We start from the raw sequence: 21,046 nt of genomic DNA, 5'->3' as shown, positions 1-21,046 counted from the left end.
CAATCAGAGTTTGCATGTGCAAGGTCAAATGTGTCCTGAAAGAACTCCCTTGTGAAACGATAGTTCCGCGTTCAGTTCAACATCAATCTTTTGTACCGTGTATTCTCCGTGAAAATGCGTGTACCGAACCGTGACCCCCGTACCGTGACGGTTCAGTACGAATACATGTACCGTGCCACCCCTAACCACCGCTCCGCTGAGTGCTGCAGAACAGCGTGTTTTGGTTCAAAGTCTCTAGCTGCGTTATGTATCTCGCACATGTTTATTGATGTACTGTCTTTGAATCTGCAGCACAAAGATGCATACCAAGTCATCTTGGATGGCGTGAAGGGTGGCCCGAAGGAGAAGCGCCTGGCAGCACAGTTTATTCCCAAGTTCTTCAGCAGCTTTCCAGAACTGGCCGACGCAGCCATCAATGCTCAGCTTGATCTCTGTGAAGATGAGGATGTGTCGGTGAGTACTGGAGGACACAGGAGTGCATGGGTACTAGCACTAGTCAAGGGCAGTTGCAGAATTTTACGAGTGTATTGACTCACAAGTCATTTTTCATAACAACACCCCCTGTGTGAACTTGTCTCTGTCCAGATCCGACGACAGGCCATCAAGGAGCTCCCGCGGTTCGCAACTGGCGAGAACATCCTCAGAGTTGCAGACATTCTCACCCAGCTCCTTCAGACAGGTGTGTGATGGCTCAAACTAAACATAGGAGATGTTTAATATCCTTTTTAATGCATTAATTTTATTTTTGAAAACAAACTCACAGGCAGTAGTGGGTCATAATATAAATAAGTGATTTATACTGATCTAATAATTAATAAAAATCCTTACTTGTGGTGACTAAATGATCTGTAATTGTGCTTTCAGATGATACAGCAGAGTTCAACCAAGTGAATGCAGCACTTATTTCTATCTTTAAGATAGATGCTAAAGGTAAGTGTTGCTTTCTCCCACTGAAAACTGTCTCACCTCATAATATGATGATCCGTTAGCTTGGTGTGTGCTTGATCATCGCAGATTCACAGTTTGGGTTCTTGTTCCCATTGTTTTGTAAATCTTTGCCCGCGTTGATATAATCCCATCTACTGCCGTCTCGCTGTCCAGGTACTCTTGGGGGCCTCTTCTCTCAGATCCTGCAGGGAGAGGACATAGTGCGGGAAAGGGCCATCAAGTTTCTGTCAGCCAAGCTGAAGACCCTGCCGGAAGATGTCATGACAAAGGAGGTGGAAGAATACGTCTTTGCAGAGACAAAGAAGGTCAGCATATAGTGTAGAACTGATTATTGCCCTTTGATCATAGATGAGTAATCTGTACCATATGATGAGAATGAGGATGTTTTAATGGGATGTGTTTTGTTCAGGCTGTGGCTGACTTCACTGTGTATATTCTGTTATTTTCTGTTCTAAAATTTGGCGTTGTTTTTGTGAAACTCACAGTGAAATTTGTCAGCAAAATATAATAGAACTGGCCATGGGTTTAGTTGCCATTTGAAAGCTAGGAATGGGAAATATCAGCTGACATATTGCCCAAAAAAACACATCTGGTTTTCATACTGACACCATTTTAGAGTTCATACAATTAGGCCTGTGTCGAAAAAATCGATTTTCCAATTCTGAATCAATTTGCATATTAATTCCTTAAGATCAATTCGTACATCCAAAGATCGATTTAATTAAATTAAAATTTTAATACATTTTCCCCCGGTGAACTTTAACCCCACTAGTCACGTCATTGAATTGAAACGGGTGCAGGTGTTTAAACTACACTACTGCCTCTCACATGCGAGGTGCGTTCAATGGCCGTCGGAATTACTATGATGCGTTCATGAACGTGGGAAAATGGAAATTCACTGGAAATATAATAAAACTACAGACAAAAGAACACTCAAGGAAAACTCTTAAAATAACTGAGGCGATTGCGAGTTACATTTGCAAAGATATGCGCCCGTATTCCGTTGTTGAAAACGAGGGCTTCAGGCGACCAAAAAAATGGTTTTAATAACACTAACCTGAATCGGATTGGATTGGATTATGATATTTGATTCTCAGTGTTGACAATCGTAATCGAATCGATTCTTGGAATTTGAATCGATACCCAGCCCTACATACAATAGTGTACACATGCTAATAAAGTGTATCCGTCTCTTCCCTGCTGCATCCTCAGGTGCTGGAGGATGTGACGGGAGAAGAGTTTGTGCTGTTGATGCGTGTTGTGTCGGGCCTGCGGGTGCTGCAGACAGTGAATGGGCGGCAGCAGCTGGTGGAGCTTGTGGTGGAGCAGGCTTTCCTGGAACAGGCTCTCAACCCAGCTGACCCCGACACTGTTGACCGCCTGCTGCAGTGCACACGCCAGGCCCTGCCCCTTTTCTCGGTGAGTACAACCAACACGCTTCATGTCCACAACAAGTTCACGAACCACATGTCTAAATAGAAACCGCAGCTGAGAGTTTTTTTTTTCTTCTTCTTTTTATTATTTTGTTTTGGTACAAGTTGGAGTGCAAAAATGATTTTAGCAAGAATTGTAATGTGGGATTGTATTAATACCAATGCCATTATCTATTCTACTTACCTGACTGATCCTTTATCAGTTCTCTTATTGATTCCGGATCAGTTTTCTGGGCGTGCGTGTATAGAGGGGTTTGTGTTAGCTAGCTGGCTAGTATAATGGATGAAATGAGACAATGTTAATAAGCTAAAAGTCATCTTTGGACTTGGATCTTTGACTCCTGCTTGTAGCTGTATCCAGCAGCTTGGATGCAGTTTGAGGGTGTCCAAAAAAAATTATGCATGGGGATATATATTATATATCAAAACAGAGCTTCAACTAATGCTCTTTTCATTGTCCGTCAATCTCTCAATCTTTTTTTGCAGGTAATGTTAAAACATACTTTAATCACAGTTCACTAATCACTTAAGCCTAAGTTACATCTTTTAATTACCTGGAACCACAAAATGTTATGTATATGTTATATTATATATATTTGAGTACTGGCATATTTGAAACAGGATATAGACAATTATGATACAAAATCTTGTCTTGATGGTTTAATTGTTTAATCAGCAAATCTCCACACACAGTACACATTCTGTTTGGTCATAGGCTTTTATATATATATCTATGACAATTAATCATAGTGAATTAGTAAATTAGTAAATTCATCATAATTTTCTCCCCTATTGTAGAAAAATGTCCATTCCACACGCTTTGTCACCTACTTCTGTGAACACGTCCTGCCCAACCTCAGCACCCTGACAAGTCCTGTGGCCGAGCTGGACATTCAGCTGGAGGTGAGTTCTTCTTTTTACTGTTTCGTGTAAAGTGAGCACTTTTTACATTTATTTAATATAAAACAACATCATACCATATTTGAAAAAGAAAAAAAAAATAATAATAACAAAAGTGAGCACCAGTGTTCAGCCTGAATCACTCCTGAAAGGCCTGATGAATACGGCCACTGGTGTGAGGCGGATACTCCTAATGTCTGACATTTGGTGAGCGCTTGTAGTAGTAAACAAAGTCAGCGTGGCAGCCAACTGTCAGAGGTGTCAGCCAACTGCATGTTGTTAATGGGTCATTAGTCTGCACCACGCAACACTGTTTCTAATTAGCAATGCACATTACAGTGTGAGAGGGGATCTGCTAAAGCTGTGTGTGTGTGTGTGTGTAGGTGCTGAAGCTGCTGGCTGAGATGAGTCCGTTCTGTGGAGATATGGAGAAACTGGAGGCCAACCTCAACATGCTGTTTACCAAGCTGCTGGTGAGAACGGACTGTCCGCTTGTTGTTGTTGGACAGTCCAAGTCAAAATACACATTGGCAGTTTCTCCGTGATCTGAGATTTTGCTGCTCTTTTTAGTGTTTGTTTGCTTTCCGTTCATATTGTTGCACACATGTAACTTCCTCTTAGTCGGCTTCCTACTGTGGCCAACTGAGGTTTCACCTTCCGGATATTTTAACAGCAGTTTTTGTGACATAAAACAGCCTGATTTATTCACTTTATTTGAAAATATTGTTTCATCTTGTCTAGATATATGAAGCCTTCCTTCTAAGCACCTGCAGTCAGTGCAGGGGGGGGGGTTTGTTGAAATATGTTTTTGTATGTTTATCTGTAACATACAAAGAGGATGTTTTAATCAGTTGATTTACAACACTAACTTATTGTGCAGGATCCACAACATAACAACACTGTTATATTAAGAAGCTATCCCTTGTTTCCAGTACATCATAATGGTTCATGTTGTTTTAACTTAAACAGGGGCTCACAAAAAGGTTCCATTGCTGATTTTTCCATGTTTCTTTCTGTCTGCGTAGGAGTTTATGCCTCTGCCACCTGAAGAAGTAGAGAATGGGGAGAACTCAGCAAACGAGGAGCCAAAACTGCAGTTCAGCTACGTGGAGTGTCTCCTCTTTGGTTTCCACCAGCTAGGCAAGAAGCTGCCAGACTTCCTCCTCGACAAAGTTGATGCTGAGCGCCTCAAAGACTTCAAGATCAGGTGAGAGAGTGACCCACAGAAAGCCCTCAGAGTGAGATTGGTGAAATGGAATGTGATCATGAACAAGCCGTGTGTGTTTGATGGTTTAACTGGATTGACAGGAAAGCTCACTGTGGTCATTTCACATGGAACTGAATGTTGTTTGTGTTTTAACAGGTTACAGTATTTTGCCAGAGGCCTGCAGGTTTACATCAGACAGCTGCGAGTAGCACTGCAAGGCAAGACAGGAGACGCTCTGAAGACAGAAGAGGTAACTATGACTGCTGTCACTTTAAGTTTGGTTGGAAGTTGGAGTGGAAGGTTGTTTTGTTTTTTTGTTGGACTTTTCAAGCTTTATTTTCAATAGAGACAGCTGAAGAGTGACAGGAATGTGGGGAGAGAGATATGGGCACTGACATGACGGAAAGAGCCACAGGTCGGGCCTGGACTGGACTTCGTACATGGGGCGGATGCTAAATGACACCCAGCTTGAGTGGAAGACAGAGCTGAACAAATCAGCTTCCACTGATCAAACACTAACTTGTCTTTTGTGTCTGTGCTCAGAACAAGATCAAAGTGGTGGCCCTCAAGATCACGAACAACATCAACGTCCTCATCAAGGTGAGGTGTTGGTCTTAGACACAGAAAAATAAGAACGCCAGTATGTTTGTTTTTTTTGTACATGGATTCTTTCTTTTCTGGTCACTTAGTCAATCAGGACAATAAAATATAAACTCTGCATTGTTCTCTTTTTGAAATCTGTCTCTCAATCTGTATTCTGTTTCCAGGATCTCTTCCACAACCCTCCATCATTCAAGAGCACAGTCACTCTGTCCTGGAAACCTGTCCAGAAGACCGAGGCAGTAGCGTAAGTCTGCTCAAACTTCTTGTCGTGAATGTTGAAGGTGATAGAAAGAAACCATAGACACAGCAGCTGAATGTCCTTGTTGCCTCACTGGGTCATCATGTATTGTTTTTGTATTTGTAGGGCTAAGCGCCCATCAGGTGAGGAGATGGGTTCCGGTGGCAGCACAAAAAAACAAATCTCTCCTCAACCCCGGAGGGACGCACGGCAAATCTACAACCCCCCCAGCGGCAAGTACAGCGCCACGATTGGAAATTTTAACTATGGTGAGCAACACTCTGTGGCACCTTTCTTTTCTTTCTTCCCTTGTAAAACACTGTTGTGCAGCATGTTCACGATGATCCACAATAATGTCGTCTGGATGGCAGCATGTGTTGCTCAAAATCCTGTCTGTACCTTTCAGCATTAATGGTGCCTTTTTTAACAAATGTGCCACCATCCTTACCCATCCTGCCAAGAGCTCCAACACCCCCACACCATCACAGATGCTGGCTTTTGAACTTTGAGCTGGACAGTCCTTTTCCTCTTTGGCCTGAAGGTTAAATTTAACTATTAGAAATGAGGACTCGTCCGACCACTGCACACTTTCCTACTTTGTGTCAGTCCACCTCGGATGTTGGAGTCTCTATATGTTGTTGATATCTGGCTTTGTCTTTGAATGGAAGAATCTCAACTTGCAGTCATGAACTGTGTACTGACGATGGTTTACTTCCCGTGCAGTGTTTCACACGGTCACCTTGTCTCCCCACTGCCCACGCACTAAATCATATGTAACAGCAGTCAGACATTTGTTGATATTAAAATTCTGGTTGGAGATCGGGAAGTTTCAGATATAATGTTCATCTGAAGTCCTGTGTGTTCAGGAAATAGAAATGTTATGTGTGACCATACTGAACTGTTTCTGTGTTTCTGTACCTCAGAGCAGCGTGGAGGATTCAGGGGCGGCCGAGGACGAGGCTTCGGAGCCAGAGGCAACCGGAGCCGAGGCCGAATCTACTGAGACACACAAACAGTACATGTTGCCTATTGAACTGCGTCACATCAAGATCTTTTCCACACCAAGACGGACTATTTGTCACCTACTCTCTCACATACTTTCTTTTTAACCGGTCTTCACGTCTTTTTCACTTTCCGACTCGCACATCCAGATTGTTTTTGTTTGTTTTTTGGAGGGGGTTTCCTGTCTTCAGAATATCAGACACTGGGCTCAGACTTTTTAACATGTCCTCCCTGTGCTCCTCTTGGCCAAGGCGATAGTTGAAGTAAATCTAAATGTTTTTGCCCCTTCATTTTTTAAAAATATTATTCTGTGTATTTTTGTGGAACAAAAGACTGCCAAGTTGTAACTGAATTATTTTTTGTCAGATTGTTGTAGGAAAAGATAAAGATCCTCTTGTTTTTGCGACATGTTGATGAATGCATTTCTTTCTACCTTTTTATTTAATCTTGTTTTTTTTTTTTATTAGCTTAAGTTGAATTGGCTGACTATGCTACTTTGTATGAATCAATGATGTTTCATTGGATTTTTATCATAAACTTGTATGGAAGTATGAAACTTGTCTTTTACTTGTTTTTGTAAAGTTTTACAAACTGCAGAGATGATTTTTTTTTTTTTCTCAATGCAAACCTTGTCTTGCATGTTCCAAACCTTTTCCAAACCTCCTCTCATCCTGTCGTCATGATCCATTCACTCTCCCACTCCATTTCTCCTCATCCTCTTCCCTCCCCTTTCCATTTGTGCTCGCCTATATCGGTACCAAAGAGCGAAGAGGATAAATTTAGCCTGCGATCTGGCATCTACGTTTACACACGCGCACATTCAGTCATACGCATGTTTTCCTACACAGTGAGGACCTTTTTATTCTTCATCAACATTAAGACTGAGCAAAATCCTCTTCTATAAACAACTTTTTAGCCATTAAGTTTTGGTTTGCATTCAGATTAGTATTTGTTCATTTCTAACAGATCTGGGCTGTTAGGAGCCTGCTCCATTTCAGTTTAGTAATTTCAAGTTTTAAAGGTTAAATGTTACGTTTGCTTGCATTTTTCATTTCTTTTTTTTTTTCTAGCTGTAAAAGGTACTCGCATAACCCTGAATCCTAATTCAACTCCAGTCCATATTCGGTCATAATCCTAACACATGGTATTCTGAACCTGGAGCTGTCCCCAGACCTGCTGTAATGAAAACACACTTATTGATAAACTCTATGCAGAAATGGAAACCTAAAGAACATGTCCATATACACTTTGCAAAGTCCAAAACAAACTTACAAAAATAGAATGCACATACACACAGGGCTCTCAGTGTTGCAGGTCTGCATGTAAAGACACGTGCGTGTGCTGATGTGTGTGTGTGTGTGTGTGTGTGTGTGTGTGTAGGAGGATGCTTTGGAGGAGGAGGGGCGCTCAAACTCTAAATTTTCTGAATCGATTGTGGCAGCGTTATACAGAAGCTCTCACACTCCTAACATAAAAGACGCATGTTCATGAAATAACAAAGATACAGATGAGAAATGAAACACAAGATCATGCAGAAATAGTTTTATTTGAATAAATCAGCTTGAGTGTGATCTAAACTAAACGGATGAGCTCTGCGTGAAGATGGAGCATATATATATATATATATATATATGTGTGTATATGTATATGTATGTATATGTATATGTATATATATATTATATATGTCAATCTTGCAGAATGACGTTGTGTTTGTTCAGCTGAAATGATTCCTAAGGTTAAAGTGAAATACTTCAAATTAAAAGGCATCTTCAGTCTGAACAGAATTAGCATTGAACATGTGATATTTCAAAAAAAAAATCAAACTGATTTATCATGAAAATGGATGAGCTATATAGGTTTTCTGCACATTTTGTTGATTTACGACACTGTTGAAACATTACAGCACCTTTTCATTGCAGAAAATGGAACGCTGAAAGTCTTTCGTCTTGGCAGAGTCTTCCCTGTAGAGGGCGATCCAGACCAGGGTTTTCCTCACAAAGCAACCAGATCTATTTTTATCCTCCACCATCCAACGAGTCACTTAAAGCTTTCATGATGTCTTTTTGTCTCTCTTTGTGTGTTTGTGCTCGGGTTCGGGCGTATTGGAGGAACACTGTGATCCGGAGGAGGGAATGCACACAAGAGAGGAATAAATACTGAATCACATCCCAATCCTTTTCATCACAGAGGGCGAAAATAATCATAAATAAGGGCCTGTTGTGTTTGTCTTTGCAGAATCAGAGCTCGGATGAACATCACAAATGAACCTTCAGTTAGATGAATGTCTGTGAGTTCAGTGAGTGGGTTTAATGTTGCACCACCTTCTTCATCGTGCATGATCCACTTCTTCCCATTTTACTAATGTGATCTTTAATCCTCCGAGTTGTTGATGGATGGTGTCTGTTGGTGTAATGTTTGCACAGATACTGTACATCTTTTTGGTACAGGCATCATGGTGCGTTTAAGGGCTTGTGTTTTCTTTTCGGGGCAGTAGGGGGCGGTATGAAACCAGGATTTAAAAAAAAAACCCTCTCCTCATTGATCGTGACCAGGTATTTCCCAAACCAGCCCGCCAGTCAGTCAGTCAGTCAGTCAGCCAGCCAGCCTGGCAATGCTTGGCACATGCGTTTACACACACACACACACACACACACACACACACACACGGCGGAGCTGAAAATAATCAAGTGGTGGAGGAGGAGTGGGCGGCAGCAGCAGCGGGAAAGGAAGCGAAGACGACCCTCAGAGAGAGAAGGAAGGAACGACTGTACGAGTCCATGTGAGAGTAGAAGTGAAGGTAAATCAATAGTCCTGAAGCACTTGGTGGAACTCAATGGGTTTCCTCACTTTATTACACCCTTTGGGGAGGGGGCTGGAGGGGGATGGGTGCTTGTGTCCTGCAAATTTATTGGAGTTTAAATTTCAGCTTTGATTATTTTGTTGACAGTATCGTAGTGATGAGGTGTGGACGGTGCATTCAATTGTCAACCTACAAGTGCGTGTTGCCTTAAAAAAAAAAAAAGCCTCAACATTAATCCAAGATTGGCTCCCTGGAAGAGACGATGACACGTTCACAACATGGATGAGTGTGTTTGTAGGGCAAACTACTGCCTCTCTTTTAATGTGATCCACTGCTGAACCATGCAGTGATATGATAAACAGACATATTAGATTTTACACCACAGCTTCTAGCGCAGATTGCAAAATGTTCTTTGTTCAAAAAAGCCCAAAATTCTGACAGCACCTGAACACAGTTTGTGTCTTTACAGCTTAGGGCCCAAATGCAGAGTTCATGTAGTTAGGATGGTTGAACTCAACGATCTCAATCCAATCAGTATAATATAATAATATGCTAAATAAAAAATGTAAATAAAATTGTAGAAAATAAACCTGTGCTACAGCTCCAGCAGTTTGTGTTTTATTAGATGGATAGATACAGATTGATTGATATTAGATGCACATGGTGGAGATTGGATGTGTGCAGTAAAATGCAGCTGTCATGAACTCTGCTTTACATCATTCTTTAACTTTGTGACACTTTCAGGACAACTAACCGGGCTCTGTTTGGATGAGCTGTCCATGGTGCTGAAGACACACGCAGACTAGAGTGGGGGGAGTTTATTGAAAGGCAGTGTGTTGACCAAAACGCACACAATGAGAGCTTTGACAAAAGAGTGATATCATCACTTGATTTGATTATCATTTCTCTTTGAGCAGACTCACGTGTATGACTCCAGACTTAATAAGACAATATTCCTGATGCAAGGAAAGCTTATTTTTCCTGTTTGATGCTCCACACGGAGGTCAGAGGTCAAGGTCAGGTACACGCCATCAGATGCTCAGGGATCTGCAAGATTTGCTATTTCTGTCCATGCTTTATCGCCAATCACAACTCTCCCCATCGCCTTTCAGTCTTGGAATCGTGATGGCCTCTTAACTTCAGCGTCCCTGAGCTTGGATCGTGTCATTGGCAGAGAGCAGGGCGGGATGCACGCAGAAAAATAAATCAGTTGTGAAAAGGGAACTTTTTCTTCCCTTCTCATATATATATATATATATATATATATATGAGAAGGGAAGAAAAAGTTCCCTTTTCACAACTGATTTATTTTTCTGCGTGCATCCCGCCCTGCTCTCTGCCAATGACACGATCCAAGCTCAGGGACGCTGAAGTTAAGAGGCCATCACGATTCCAAGACTGAAAGGCGATGGGGAGAGTTGTGATTGGCGATAAAGCATGGACAGAAATAGCAAATCTTGCAGATCCCTGAGCATCTGATGGCGTGTACCTGACCTTGACCTCTGACCTCCGTGTGGAGCATCAAACAGGAAAAATAAGCTTTCCTTGCATCAGGAATATTGTCTTATTAAGTCTGGAGTCATACACGTGAGTCTGCTCAAAGAGAAATGATAATCAAATCAAGTGATGATATCACTCTTTTGTCAAAGCTCTCATTGTGTGCGTTTTGGTCAAGTTCATGAGTGGGTTTATGTTGCACCACCTTCTTCATCGTGCGATCCACTCTTCCCATTTTACTAATGTGATCTTAATCCTCCGAGTTGTTGATGGATGGTGTCTGTTGGTGTAATGTTTGCACAGATACTGTACATCTTTTTGGTACAGGCATCATGGTGCGTTTAAGGGCTTGTGTTTCTTTTCGGGGCAGTAGGGGGCGGTATGAAACCAGGATTTAAAAAAAAAACCCTCTCCTCATTGATCGTGACCAGGTATTTCCCAAACCAGCCCGCCAGTCAGTCAGTCAGTCAGTCAGCCAGCCCTGGCAATGCTTGGCACATGCGTTTACACACACACACACACACACACAACACACACACCACACACACACACACGGCGGAGCTGAAAATAATCAAGTGGTGGAGGAGGAGTGGCGGCAGCAGCAGCGGGAAAGGAAGCGAAGACGACCCTCAGAGAGAGAAGGAAGGAACGACTGTACGAGTCCATGTGAGAGTAGAAGTGAAGGTAAATCAATAGTCCTGAAGCACTTGGTGGAACTCAATGGGTTTCCTCACTTTATTACACCCTTTGGGGAGGGGGCTGGAGGGGGATGGGTGCTTGTGTCCTGCAAATTATTGGAGTTTAATTTCAGCTTTGATTATTTTGTTGACAGTATCGTAGTGATGAGGTGTGGACGTGCATTCAATTGTCAACCTACAAGTGGTGTTGCCTTAAAAAAAAAAAAAGCCTCAACATTAATCCAAGATTGGCTCCCTGGAAGAGACGATGACACGTCACAACATGGATGAGTGTGTTTGTAGGGCAAACTACTGCCTCTCTTTTAATGTGATCCACTGCTGAACCATGCAGTGATATGATAAACAGACATATTAGATTTTACACCACACGTCTAGCGCAGATTGCAAAATGTTCTTTGTTCAAAAAAGCCCAAAATTCTGACAGCACCTGAACACAGTTGTGTCTTTACAGCTTAGGGCCCAAATGCAGAGTTCATGTAGTTAGGATGGTTGAACCAACGATCTCAATCCAATCAGTATAATATAATAATATGCTAAATAAAAAATGTAAAAATAAATTGTAGAAAATAAACCTGTGCTACAGCTCCACAGTTTGTGTTTTATTAGATGGTGTCATCTTGATGTATTGTAGGGGGGATTGGTGGTGTGTGCTAAAATGCGCTGTCTGACTCTGCTTTACACATCTTCTTTACTTGTGACCTTTCAGGACAACTACCGGGCTCTGTTTGGATGGCTGTCCATGGGTGCGAAGACACACGCAGACTAGAGTGGGGAGTTATTGAAAGGCAGTGTGTTGACCAAACGCCCACAATGAGAGCTTTACAAAAGATTGATATCATCACTTGATTTGATTATCATTTCTCTTTGAGCAGACTCACGTGTATGACTCCAGACTTAATAAGACAATATTCCTGATGCAAGGAAAGCTTATTTTCCTGTTTGTGATGCTCCACACGGAGGTCAAGGTCAAGGTCAGGTACACGCCATCAGATGCTCAGGGATCTGCAAGATTTGCTATTTCTGTCCATGCTTTATCGCCAATCACAACTCTCCCCATCGCCTTTCAGTTTTGGAATCGTGATGGCCTCTTAATTCAGGTCCCTGAGCTTGGATCGGGTCATTGGCAGAGAGCAGGGCGGGATGCACGCAGAAAAATAAATCAGTTGTGAAAAGGGAACTTTTTCTTCCCTTCTCATATATATATATATATATATATATATATATATATAATATAATATATATATAATATATATATATATATATTATATATATATATATGTTAAAACCCGCACCATCCGCCCCCCTCATGTACAATGCTGGGAAATGTAACAGCACTGGTGAGGCTGGGCTAATATAGCAGCCAGTGAGTGTTACATGTCAACTTCAGCAGGAGTGCAGGGAAGCGGCTGCTGCACGTGTGACCGCTGTGAATGTACACAGTGTCGCTATAAATACCCAGCAGCCCCCTCTCTGCTGCTGTGCATTATATGTATATACCATCTATTAAAAAAAACGCTTTAATTCCTCCTGTCACACGACAGGAACAACAATGGCCAAACGCACAACGAAACGAGGCTGTGGTTTCGTCTTTATAGGCAAGAGAGGCAAGAAAACGAGTCCAAATCTCCGAAGAGAAGCACAATGTGTCGCATCCCCGCCTCTCCAAAGAGAAAATTGCACATCATTTACCTCGTGTTTTACATCAGCTTAAAGTCGGGCGATTAAACAGATTTCTGACGGAATCATCATACGAGAAAGCGATGAACCCGTGAGGTGATCATCTCCTCATATTTACACGATCCCGTGATGAAGGACGGATTTAAAATTCAGCTTTCTGAAAGATTGGAGGGGGGGGGGGGGGGGGGGGGGGGGTGTTTGGGAGACTAGGGGGAGGAGGGAGGGGGAGCAGTTTATTTTTATCACAACCGCCTTTCAGAAATAGAAGGCAGTTTAAAAAAAAAAGACCTCAAGACCTCATGAGTTCTTTCTCAATCGAAGACGCTTGTGCAGCAAACCGTGCATTTATTTGTGATGGAAGGAGACTTTAACCCCCACCACCACACCACCGTCACCACCTCCACCCCCCAACTATGTTACGTAATGTAGCATGTGAATGTCAAACGACAGAACAAGTCGTGGAAAGAGAGACAGACAGGGGGGGGGGGTGATTTGGTCTATGCATAGAGCTCCAAAAACTCATACCCAGGGAACACTGTGTACTCTGAGACCCCCCCCCCCAACCAAGCGCACGCACGCACGCACGCGCACATAATTTGGTGATTCCAACTGTAGAAATAGGAAAGCAAAAACAAAACTCAAACAAGAGGAGCAAGCAGCGCACCATCAGAACAGGTGGCTTCCCCGCATTCATCCCATTTATCCGTCCATTCACAGACCGCTGGAGGAATTGTGTGAATGAGTGAGTGAGTGAGTGGGGGGGGGGTGCATGAATGAATGACTGCACGAAATGAGTGAATGAAGAGCAGCAAGAAGAAGAAGAATGAACGCAGGGGGCGCGCATCCCTCCTATCCCTCTTAATGGGTTTTCTTTGTCTTTTTTTTCTCTCATGCAGAGGGAAGTACGGGTGTATGGGCAATAACCAAGCATGGAGAGCAAACACATACAGTACACACACACACACACACACACATTAAAGGGGGCTTATGGAGAGGGGGTACATGTGACAAAGCTGTTCATAAATATTCAGCGGCTCGATTCATGCGGATTGTTCTCTTGAGGTTTATTGTGTGCAACAGATCCCTCAACCAAGCATGTGATGCTGAGGATGGTTGATGTTGAGTGTAAGTGGTGAGTGTGTGTGTGTGTGTGTGTGTGTGTGTGTGTGGTGTGTGTGTGGGGGTTCTATAAATAGCATTATAGCTCTGCTTCCATTGACATCATTTAGGCAGGAGAGATGGAAAAATAAATAGGGGGAGGGGAGGAGACGCAGGGTTCCTTAATCTGGGCTTGAAATTCAAACAAAACCTGGCCAGCCATCCCTCTGTACACACTCTCAACAAAAACGGTTCCACACAGTGAACCTGGTCATGGTTCTTCTGAACAAGGTTCTCCCTGAGTTTGTTTTAGTTTGAGTTTAAAATTCAGAAAAGATTTAAATGTGTATTCGGATATTTCTGTTTTACTTTGGGGATTTTTGTGACCATTAAAAACATGACATTCAAGCAAAACAGTAGAGAGATGGAAGTTATCTGTTTATTCAGCTAAGTTAATGTAACAAATCACATATAAAACCAAGTAAAATCCACAAGCAACACTGATTTTACTGAGTTTAATACGTTTAAAGCGTTACTCTGGCAATGGATCCCTTGCATCCTTCTCTTTTCTGTGTGTATGCTTGCCTTCATCTACTGGAGCCCAATAGTAAACATCAGACCAAAACACCCACTGTTTCCTAGAAAGACGAGCCTACAAGTCGGAATGGAAAGCCACGAGGCAGATGGGAGGGGACATCAAACAAATTAAAAGGACCTATGTGTATACAACAGACACACACATGCACCAAGTGGAAAAGACAGGGGCCACGATACACCCAAGGCAAATGTTTTGGTAGGTATTATTATTGTATTGACATGCTTAAAAAAAAAGGCGGAGGGTTGAAGCTCAATAGGCCGTATAGAGGGAGAGACATTTTCATTTCGTTATCAAGACTAACATTTCCGCTCAAACAGGCTGACTGACTCGTGTGTTTATGTTATTATGGAGGAGGAAAGGAGGACAGCAAACTGTTTTTCCATGGTCAGAGTGTCTTAGTCACACCCAGGATCTCTCTCTCTCTCTCGTCTCTCTAACTCTGTCGTCAGCCTTGGCAATGACCCCTGAATGCTGCGTGACTTTCATTGGTGCTGATGACGTCCTCTATGATACATTTCTCCCCATGTGGGTCCCCCGCCTTATCCTGCTATCACACATGTCTGAGTCCCACAGCTTTTTCCTGCACTTTGCAGCACTTGTGTACTTGTTATTGTTTTGTTTTTCTCATTCTCATTTTTCTTCATTTTTTTTGTGACTTCCTGATTGATTCCCATGAGGTCAGAGGTCAGCAGCAGTTGTAGGGCGTCCATGAAGTAGCAAGCAAGCAAGCAACTCCTGGACCGACACCCACCAGTTCAACCTGCCACTTTTTAATCAATGTTACACAAGCAGATTAGTGGTACATTCATATATTTGGGTGTAGATGGAGCAACTTTCCTCTCTGTTTTTCACACACTTCCTCCTCCCAAACAGCACTCACACCATTTTCTTTAGTGAATTTGGCACACAGTATAAAGGTGTAGTGCTACACAGTATAAACGGCTACCAGACGTGAGATGGAGCATCCTACGACATTTGAAATGTGTGTCTCTCAATTGAAGAGGATGAATCACGAAGCCTAATTCAGTCCTAATGGTGAAGTATTTTTTGCCAGGCTCCCTGCTTGTCTCTTCCTCCCTCTCCTATCTTCTCTCTTCTTCACTCTTTTCTTCTCCTTCGCTCCTCATATTTCACACATAGAAACACAGTCTCACTTTCTGTCAGCATGCCTGCAAAAAAACAAAAACAAATGGTAACCCAGTGACTAAAGTAGGTTGGGCAACTTTTCAAAGGAGCCAGTCTGAAAATTCATAAACAGGTGGACAGGTTCCAAATCAGTAGTCAACATCTGCATGTACGGTGTGTGTGTGTGTGTTTTTGTAACCATGCATGCATCAATGACAGTGTGTGTCTTGGATAAGGGTGCAGGCAGCTATTTTCCAAAACAATGTCTCTTAGTCATATTGAATTAAGCACAGAAATTTCTGATGTTGCTCATAAGATGTCGATATAAAAATAACAACCTATAATTGAGCCATTCTAAGCCCCATCCCTCTTTGCTCTGTGCTAGGTGAGCAAAGCCTTGGTCAATCGTCTCCTTTCCTGTACTTCTTGTATTTATAGATGTTACATATTAACTCGTTTATGGTCAAAAAACAACCACATTTTAATAATGATGTAAATTAGATTGATTAATGTTAACTTGCTAGGTAGCTAATGATTTATATAGATTAGTTAGCTAGTGGGGTGGCACGTCACAGTAAGAAGGTTGGGCTGGGGCCTTTGTGTGTGAAGTTTGCATGTTCTCCCTGTGTCTGCATGGTTTCTGCTTCTACTCTGGATTGCTAGCCAATGGTTCATTTAGATTAGTTGGCTAGTTAACTGTCTTTTTTCTAACTTGAAATGCGACTAAGTCGCTTTTATCATTTAACCATCGTCAGATTTGTGCAGGAAAGGAGAAAGTTGAGCTTTTGAGTTTGTTCAACTGTGATCGGAGACAAAAAGAGGCAGGACTTAAGAGGGGTCAGTGTGTAAGATGTTTCTTCGCCATCATTAACAACTTTCCACAGACAGGAAAAATGTTTTGGGAATTTTCTTCTGATGCTGACTGGGAAAAATCAGTTTTTGCCTTTTTTAACTCTACAGGTACGTCAAAGGTCAGTGTCAGAACAGGACAACATTACCTAGAGCTCCAGATTCTTCAGTGAAAACATGGTGACAAGAAGGGTAAGTGCACACAGCTGGTCCATAACCAATGGGTCACTGAAATTCAGTAATGTATGCATGTAAACCAAGACTTCTAGACAGAGCTTAAACAATAAACAATAACCATAGTTTATGAAAATCATGAATTCAAACTCTATGCACATCGGTTTTGTTTATTTTAATGGATACTGAAGTGCTGTGGGCAGTCTGTAACCACGTGGATAGTTCTCTGCTTCTTGACTGCAGTCACGAATAAAGTAATCTTTTAAAGTAGAGCTTAGATTGGTTAAGTACATACAATTGGGGGAAGTAGGGGTCAAACCTCTAAAGAAAGATTTATTATGGGCTTCCTTTAGATTTGTTTTTCTTTCAAAGATTCAAAATTAATACCAAATATAGTGATGCGTGATTTTCACTGTTTATAATTTCTGTCTCCTATAACAGGTGAGGAAAACAATTGCAGTTCTGCAGTGAGTGTATTACCACTTTGCTTCATCAGCCAATTATCAATTATCAGTCACAATATTTTGCTTTACAACATCACTGAGTAATGGCTCAGCAGAGAAACAAGCTTGAGGCCCAGATGTGAGACCCATCAATGAGAGACAGGTGGGTAAAGACTGAATGTTTACTCAGAATCAATTATCAGGCAAAAGTTTAAAAAAACAGGCAAACTTATGTGTAACTTAAGTCTGAGGCAGAGATGAGAGAGGCAGGCCGGTAAATCAGGCAGGCAGAACAGAAGGCAGGAAAGCTAAGGTTTAAGCACAATAGACAGTCTGGAGGAGAGAGAATGGGAAGGTGGGTGGGGTGTCAGATGTTTTGCTGGGCAGAAGGGAGTGGCTGGATCTTATAGGATAGGAGAGTTAGTATGAAGCAAAACAATAAATTATATTTGAAAAAGAGTTGTTTGGCATTGTTACATAAATTAGTAACAATGTGGACGATAAACTTGATTACCTGAAGCTAAAACCACTCCTTTCCTGCACATTCAACTTGTACAGAATGACACCTGAACAGAATAACTCTCAACATTGGTTTCACTATCAACTCTCCCATGCTGCTGGCATCGTCCAGTTCAATGTAAAACATGCTGATAGCATATCTTTAAACAATACTGGGTTCTGTATGTTGATATTGAAGAGTTGTGGGAGTCATTACATGTCTTGCTATACTCAGTAAGAACTCAGCATCCCAACAACCTGTAGACTTACAGTTTCTGTCTTTCTCTCTGCCTCCTGTCTGTCTTGTCTGTCTGTCTGTCTGTCTGTCTGTCTGTCTGTCTGTCTGTCTGCGTGCTGTTCTGGCTCCTTGGCTTTAAGAGCTGCGGGTTAAATGTGGAAAAGGTTTTCAACATGATCAGCTGGAGGCTGGAGGATATTTTTAGACTGGAGGAGAGAGAGAAACACAAGGGAGACAAATCTATTTTGACCTGTTTTTCCTATCATAACTTTAATGATTAATGATGTTTGGTTTATTTATAGTCTCATTGTCATTTGTATGTGTGTGTGTGTTTATATACTTGCTTTGACAACAACATGTATGTGTGAAATTCAATGATGAATTGGAGTTATTTTTGTGTCCCTCTCTCTCCAGCGGGACCCCACATTGGGTGTTTCAGGCTTCACATGTCGATGTGTCTGCTCTGACTCTCCAGTCAAGTCGGCTTGGAAATGGTCGTGGTGATGCGGGGAGATGTTGCGGGGTTGTTGGGGGATAAAACACGCACCCTTCCCACTCTTCTGCCCATACCTCCCCATTCACCCCAAACACTCCGAAGCCCCACCCCTCTCTCCTTGCCAGTTGAATTAATTTGATACTATTTTTGAAAGTCAGTGTTTCTAAGGGAAACCTAATGACGCAATGACGTCAATGCAGGTCAATAGCACACTGCTGGAGAAGAGGACCAAGGAGAGAGAGACAGAGAAAGAGAGATGTGATTCGTGTGTGTCCAAAAGCTCTTCCCTGTGTTGTGACATGAATGTTTTTTTTAATTCCCAATCTCTTCCCGCGAACTGCTTTCCCTGGCCGTGCTCCTCGTGCCTTTTGAATTAATTGTGCCAGATATATATACCGGCGGGTTTGTGCCGATAATAACGCGGACTCCAAGTCGCTTCTTCTTGCCCCATTCATGCTTTCCGTCTCTGTCTGGGAGTCATTCACACACACACACACACACACACACACACACACACACACACTGTCTGTGCGAGAGAGAGAGAGAGAGAGAGTCTATGCAGTGAGGTGAATCGTGTGGCGCGCGCCTCCCCAATTGCGTAAAGTCCCCCTGATTTGGCGGGCTCTTTCTATCAGCTGGCTCACATTTGTAACTCTGTGCACTCTCTCCTTTTCCTCTTCAACCACGACCACGACCATTCCCCTAACCCTTCACCCCTCCCAACACCACGACCCAACCAGCCCACCTTTCCTTCGGGCTGAATCCTGAATGGCATCGCCAAATATATATATATATGTATATCTTTTAGTCTCCGACAGAACAGAAAGACGACGCACATCGGACTGACCTGCTTTCTCCATCCTGACGCAGGAGCAGAGGCTGTAGCTGCCCTGCTTACACTCTCTCGCTCTCTGTAGTCTCCTCTTTCTGTGTCAGCCTGCACAAAGCCAGCCCTTAAAAAGTGTTTAAAGAGAGAGAAAAAATCTAAATCTGGAGAAGGTAAGTGATTTCTTTTGTAGACGGACGCGAATTCAGACTCATGTGTGGTGCTAGAAGTTTGCAGTTAGCCCAGACTCGTTGTTTACCGGTTGATCTGAGGACGGGGGTTATAAGCACCCTCACGATCAGGAATGTAGTGGCGGGGAACGCCATCCATCAGGTTTACCCGCCGTTTTTAGTCTCAATACATCTGACACAATGATCTAAACTGTGTGAGGATGTCTGCCTTTTCGGGGGCTGCGTCTTTGTGAACATACTCGTGGATTGTCGCCTTTTAGAGGAGCTCACAATTCATCTCCCTTAATTGCTGCACGTGAGACTGCAGGGTGACTCTATTTAGCTTCACGCGGGGCATGCCGGTGTTTGCACGTTATCTCGGGGAATGACCAGACTCGCAGCCATAGAAATGTGTTCAGGGAGGTTGTTTTGTTTTTTTGTTTTTTGTTTTTTTGGTTTTGCGTGTTGACAACGGAGGGGATTTTGCAGACACTCCAAGAGAGCGGGCTGCGGTAATGCGTAGGAGTATTCACGTGTTGGGGATCCTCTGCTTTAGGCTGCCTGCTCTGCTGAGATGCCTAGTAACAACTGAGAGAGAGGCGGAGAGAGAGAAACTTTGGGGAAAATATCATATTTCTGACTCTGTTTCTTATGTTTCCAGTATCTGTGAGACATGCTATCACACCTTTCTTCCCTCTCGTGCCAGTAAATCACAGCTTCTCGTTCGTGTGTGTTTGTTAGAGACAGCCCAGCTCAGAGCTAAGGCGCCTTCACTTCTCTCCGCTTGTCAACAACTTTCCGCAGCGGACTTGCGTCAGTCTGCACGTGTTGTCAGCCACCTCAGACTTGTTGTCGTGTTCTTCTTCACGGCAGCAGTGAAAATCCCGCATGTGGTCTAACTTTAAACTTGCTGTAAAGGCTGCATCAACTGCAGAGGCTACTTTGTTCAGCACCATGGACAGCGCCAAGTGTCCAAACAGGTGTTTCCTCTCTGACACCGTCTTATAACCTGAAAATGAATGCCTTACACGTGTATATATCAGCCTCCAAAGTCGTGTTAAAGTGTCTATTTTGACCATGGGTGCTTATGGATATCCACTTCAGGTTCAGCTCGGTTGTAGCAGGCGGCTGTCTTAAAGTGAGGAAAGCACGTTCCTGCTGTAATTCATTTGTTGTGACAACCGAAGCTGCGTCGTGTTCAGTGTCTTATCGTTGTGAGGGGAAGTCTGACAAAGGCTTTCACAGAAGAAAAGAGAGTGAGAGAGAGTGAGACAGAGTGAGTGAGAGAGAGAGAGAGAGAGAGAGAGAGAGAGAGAGAGAGAGAGAGAGAGAGAGAGTCTGCTGCGGCTTGCAACTTGCAGGAGTGCATACTTTTTTTTTAAAGGGGGAGGAGGGTGGTGATGTTGGGGGGTAATCAGGAGGATCTCTGGCTGGGTTTGTCGACATCACGCGGGGATCTTGGCGCACTGCACTTGAGGATCCTCGGCTGCAACTCCCATTGATTCTGCTCCCTCTTTGATTGAATGAT

At 42.8% G+C, this 21,046-nt stretch overlaps 1 protein-coding gene and 2 long non-coding RNA genes across 4 annotated transcripts in view; 2 read left to right on the top strand and 1 right to left on the bottom strand.

Moving 5' to 3' along the window:
- Nucleotides 1-99: 99 nt before the first annotated feature.
- On the top strand, nucleotides 100-6,887 carry api5 (apoptosis inhibitor 5). Its single transcript, XM_027288096.1, has 13 exons — nucleotides 100-453; nucleotides 586-679; nucleotides 865-930; nucleotides 1,102-1,253; nucleotides 2,161-2,367; nucleotides 3,180-3,284; nucleotides 3,665-3,754; nucleotides 4,307-4,488; nucleotides 4,645-4,738; nucleotides 5,032-5,088; nucleotides 5,256-5,335; nucleotides 5,456-5,598; nucleotides 6,253-6,887. Exons 1-13 carry the CDS (start codon nucleotides 115-117, stop codon nucleotides 6,330-6,332), a joined length of 1,689 nt encoding a protein of 562 aa, XP_027143897.1. The 5' UTR covers nucleotides 100-114; the 3' UTR covers nucleotides 6,333-6,887.
- A 7,851-nt stretch (nucleotides 6,888-14,738) lies between these two features.
- On the bottom strand, nucleotides 14,739-19,487 carry LOC113747650 (uncharacterized). The gene is made up of 3 exons (XR_003463765.1): nucleotides 19,370-19,487; nucleotides 16,823-16,901; nucleotides 14,739-15,868 (listed from the first exon to the last, which is right to left on the bottom strand). It is a non-coding gene; the product is annotated as an uncharacterized LOC113747650 (long non-coding RNA).
- LOC109138952 (uncharacterized) overlaps nucleotides 19,486-21,046 on the top strand; it is a 44,493-nt gene continuing 42,932 nt past the window's right edge. For both annotated transcript variants that reach the window (XR_002042053.2, XR_003463763.1), the window contains exon 1: nucleotides 19,486-19,521. This is a non-coding gene — a long non-coding RNA (uncharacterized LOC109138952). The remainder of the gene's footprint in view (nucleotides 19,522-21,046) is intronic.

Source organism: Larimichthys crocea, chromosome XIV (genome assembly GCF_000972845.2).
Source record: "Larimichthys crocea isolate SSNF chromosome XIV, L_crocea_2.0, whole genome shotgun sequence".
Taxonomy (NCBI): domain Eukaryota; kingdom Metazoa; phylum Chordata; class Actinopteri; family Sciaenidae; genus Larimichthys; species Larimichthys crocea.
This window is presented reverse-complemented; position numbering and strand designations above follow the sequence as displayed.